The sequence below is a fragment of the Heteronotia binoei genome, chromosome 15 (genome assembly GCF_032191835.1).
Source record: "Heteronotia binoei isolate CCM8104 ecotype False Entrance Well chromosome 15, APGP_CSIRO_Hbin_v1, whole genome shotgun sequence".
Taxonomy (NCBI): Eukaryota; Metazoa; Chordata; class Lepidosauria; order Squamata; family Gekkonidae; genus Heteronotia; species Heteronotia binoei.
Genome location: NC_083237.1, coordinates 53,108,865 through 53,113,301, shown reverse-complemented (window position 1 = coordinate 53,113,301; position 4,437 = coordinate 53,108,865). Strand labels below are relative to the sequence as shown.

Sequence of the window (4,437 nt, the reverse complement as noted above, 5' to 3'; positions counted from 1 at the left end):
CCTGTCATATGTTTGTAAAAAAATCTGAGGTCACTTTTAAGTGGGGGGTGTGTGTGGAGACAGGACAACAGAATTCTCTAGAAGAACAGAAGTCTATTCTGCTTTCTTAGCAAAAGAAAAAAACGGCACTGACTTGGGATATTTTCTTTGTAAATCTCTGTATGCAGCTTTCAGTGCTGTGGCAAGAGTGCTGAAAAATACAACAGTAAATTTTGTAAAAGAAATGGATTGTATGATTGTGGTCTTGGGGGGGGGGGGAGATCTTCAGGCGCTGGATCCATGGAAATGAATGGGGGCTACACAAAAGTAAGGGAATTTCCAGCGCACAAAAATGGCCAGAGCTGCAATACCGTTGTTTTCTTTAAATAAAAAATGAATCCTGACTCCCCTCCCCACAAAAAAGCAAGCAAAAAGCCAATACAATTTTGACACAGGGCCAAAAAAAGGGGGGAGAATGCAAATATATCTGAAAGCTATTAAGAGCTAAACATTGGCGGGGAAATAAATAGGAATACAGAAACACTTAAATAATAATTACTATATTATATAGACTGTAATTAGCACAGACCAAATTATAACAGACTTAAAAGCAAGCCTTCTTGCTATCAAACGCTGACATGTGTCATTCTTAAGCCTGCTGGATTTGAGCAGAATTTTAAAAGCCATCCCCCTTCCCTTCCCTCTTGCCCCCCAACATTATGATCCCATGTATATCTAGATCTATAGCTAAAGAAAAATATCTTTTAACTGACCCCAACAAAATCAGATTCAAAATAAAGAGACCAAACACCATCTTGACATGCTTAAGCGGTACACAGATATCTGGTTGGAAAAACTTTAAAATAACGGAAAGGGCATTTAAAAAAGCATTTAAAAAAAACACTTCCTATGTGGCAGGGTTCTTTTTCTGGTTATGTTACTTAAAAAAAAAATAGTGGAAGGACTGCGTACAAAGAAGCCAGGAGAGGGATGGATGGAAACAAGCAGGTCGGCATACATTTAAAAACGTTCCAGCGTTAGGCTTCCTTTGTAGGCAGAGATGTATACAGAAACCCGCTCTACAGCTCTGGACGGTGTCAGAACGGCTCTTCAATGAAAGGGTGGTTTTTATATATATATGAGGGTTTTACATGGGGGTGTGTGTTAAATGTTGGGGGTTTTGTGACATCACCGGGTTAAAGTACCCAATCAGCTCGCACTCTGGAGAAAATTATTTCGTGGGGTGTTTCCTATAATATACTGTACTTCAAGTCTGTCTTGAAGAAAGAAGCTGGAAAAGGAGGGGAGGGGGGGAGAGGAAGGTGGACGCAACAAGGATTTTCAGTGTGCGCCGTGGGTGTTTGGAAATCCGGTTCTTGGGGGATTTGTCCCCTTTTCAGCGCTCCGGCCTGCCTTCTCTTTTCCCTTCGCTTGCAGGACTGCTAGATGCCAATCCCAAAGAGGAGCTATTAAAAAAGAGAGACAGAGAGAGAGAGAGAGAGAGAGAACGAGGGGGAAGAATTCCTTGCGTTTTTCCCTCCCCCTCCTCCTCAGGAGTCAAAGGTATGGGGAGGAAGGAAAATGACTGAGAGAAGGGAAGATTCTCCCCCTTCAGCATCCTCCCTGGATTTTTAAGAGTGGAAGGAAGCAAGCCCTGGAAAAAAGAAAAGAAAGGGGAAGGCGCTTCCGGATCTTCCAAGAGATGCGTTTGAAAGGCAACTGCACCCCGCAAGGGCGGGAGATTGGTTTTGGGGGGTAGGTGGGCAATGGGGAGGGAGAGGGGTGGGGAGAAGGACCCCCTCTTTCCAGCTCTCCCCCGGGCGGCTGCCGAGGCCCCCCCTCCTCCCCCCCACAAACACATCCCAGCATCATGTTCCTGACCTGCGGGAGGGTTCCAGCCGCCGCCGCCGCCGCCATGGATTACAACGGAGCTTTCCAAGCCGGCTACCAAGAAATCGACGGCATCCCTTTGGGCTACCTGCAGATCGACGGGACGTGCCTGTTCGCCCTGCCGCAGGTCTTCAGCGACCTGTTTAAGGGCATCCCGCGGGCCGCCGTCAGCAAGAAGATGGAGAGCCTCCGCATCCAGAGCCGCCGCTGCGACGTGCAGGAGCTGCGCACCCTCAAAGCCCTCGGCTCGGTGCCGACGCGCGCCGTCAAGTGCTCGCTCATCTCCCAGGCGGACCTGCAGGCCCTGCGCGCCTCCTGCCAGGCCTTGGCCCCCAGGAAGAGGAAGAGGAGGAAGAAGAGCAAGCGGCGGGAAGCGGACGACTTCTTCGGCCGGCCCCGCTTGCTGCCCCAGTACTGCGCCACCGACGGCGCCTTCGGGGCCAAGGTCCGGGCCGGCTGCGGCCCGCCAGGCGCGCTCTTAGAGAAGCCTTTCGCCCGAGCCTACGGGAAAGCAGCCGCGCAGCCCCCCAAGAGCTACGGCCGGAGCTGCAGAGGGCAGCTGCTGGCCGGCGTGCTGAGCGCCTACCCCGACGACCTGCAGCTCCTGCACTCCGCCGTCCGGGCGCACCGAGCAGGCCAAACGCCCGGCCAGCCCGACGGACGGCGCGCCAAGCGCTCGGCTTGCGGCTGCTTGGCCAAGGAGAAAGGGCGCGCGGGGCCCTTCGGCGGCCCCAAGCGGCAAGGCACCTCGGCCGGCTACTCCAGCGACTCGGATTCCAGCGGCGCCTCCAGCCCGGCCAGCTCCAGCGACTCGTCGGAAGAGGAGGAGGACGACGACGACGACTCTTCGTGCAGCAGCGAGGAAAGCAGCTCGTCCGGCTCGGAAAGCAGCTCCTTGTGCAGCGGGGACTCGGTGCAAAGCACCCGCTACAGGCAGGCGGCCCTGCCCCGCCTCCCCCCGCCGCCCGCCTCGGCTCCGGCCCTCCCGGGGGTCTCCAAAGTCCTGCGCCCGGACCCCAATTTGCTCTTTTGGGCCCGGACGTTGCGCGCCTCCACTTTGGAAACTTTCACGCCTCTGCCGCCAAGCGGGGCGCCCCAGGAGCCCCGGCGGGACCAGTCGGAGCCTGGCCGGAAGCAGGAGGCGAAAAGCTCGCTTGGCTGCCCAGCTCCGGCCGGCGGCGCCAGGGAGGGCCCGCAGCCAAAGAACGGCGGCTTGAGGGAAGGCCCGGCCACGTGCGTCCGGGCGCGGGACCAGCTCTCCAAGGAGGCCGCCTGCCCCAGCGCCGGGCAGGAGGCTCTGCAGCTCGCCGAGTCGGCCAAGGCCGAGGAGCCGCTTCTCCCGAAGGCCTCCCCCCAGGAAGGGTCGGGGAGGGAAGCGCATTTCGATCGGCTCATCCGGCAGTCCAAGCTGTGGTGCTACGCCAAAGGCTTCAGCGTCGACGGGAAGAGCTTGCGCCGGGCCGAGCAGGCCAAAGGCAGCGCCTGCGCCACCAAAAGCGGCCTCCTCGCCCTGGCCGGCAAGCCTTTGCAAGGCCGCGGCCACCGGGACGGGAGCGCCAAACGCAGGCGCGCCGAGCAGGAGAGGCAGGCCAAGGGAAGGCCCCCGAAGGGCCCCAGAAAGACGACCAAAAAGGGAGCCAGCCCGGCGCCTTGCAAACGCTTGCTCAACCCTAGCTCGGCGCCGGCCAGGCATCCTTTCACCTTGATGGGCACCTTCCCCTGCACGCCCGCCTTGGTGGTGGGCTCCGACGGGGATCTGTGCCCCGCGTCTTCGCTGTGCGTAAAAGACTCGCCGCCTTGCGCCCTCGCCAAAACGCACCCGCTTTGGACCTGGCAGCTGGGCAGCAGCGCTATCCCCGTCCCTCCCAGCCTGAAATTCCGGGGATACGGTTTGGAGGACCTCTAAAGGGAGAACTGAAGCGCAGTGACGTGCAACAGGTTGTCTGTGTGGGGGGGAGTTTTTCCCCCTACAGGGTGGGGTGTGGGAGACTCAGAGACTGCAGCCGGGGTGCGAGGGGGAGAATCGAGCACCAATGGATTCAATCCGGTTACCTCGTTGCTTTCTGTGGCTTTTAAGATCAACTCCATCCTCTGCTACAGCTGAGTTCCGCCGAAGTCCATGAGACTTACTTTGGAGGAAATGTGTTTTACAAGTGATGGCTATAGAACCATCACATATACGTCCACGCAATATCTTTTTTTAATGCTCTCAGACCCCCTTCCGTTAGGATGATGTCTTTCTTTCTTTTAACCGAAAAACGGGCTTTGTTTGAAGAAGCCCTTGCGTTTGGCGATTCTTCGAGGGGCTACGGGGAAACGTTGCAATTCGATTCATACTTGAACCCCCCCCCCCTCAATCTGTGGAGTGAGCGGAAGAAACTGGATGGTGGGGGGGGGGGGAGATACTGTCTCCAAATATTGGTGGCTTTAAAAAAAAGTAAAGAATTGAAGAATGCCATTCGGTGTCGCTTTTAAAACCTGCAAGGGAAGCAACATCGGGGACGTAGTGGCACGGTTCTGTACTTTGGGGCGCAGAAGAGGTCGAGGTCCCATTTTTAACGTAAAGAC

General features: G+C 56.3%; 1 protein-coding gene across 1 annotated transcript; it reads left to right on the top strand.

Annotated features, from left to right (window-relative positions):
* The first annotated feature begins 1,681 nt into the window (after nucleotides 1-1,681).
* Nucleotides 1,682-3,806, top strand: EPOP (elongin BC and polycomb repressive complex 2 associated protein). The gene has a single exon (XM_060256527.1). It carries the CDS (start codon nucleotides 1,850-1,852, stop codon nucleotides 3,773-3,775), a length of 1,926 nt encoding a protein of 641 aa, XP_060112510.1. The 5' UTR covers nucleotides 1,682-1,849; the 3' UTR covers nucleotides 3,776-3,806.
* Nucleotides 3,807-4,437: the final 631 nt, after the last annotated feature.

What these genes read in the sequence shown, in the direction of transcription:
- EPOP (XM_060256527.1), top strand. Translation starts at nt 1,850, where the DNA reads ATGTTCCTGACCTGCGGGAGGGTTCCAGCCGCCGCCGCCGCCGCCATG.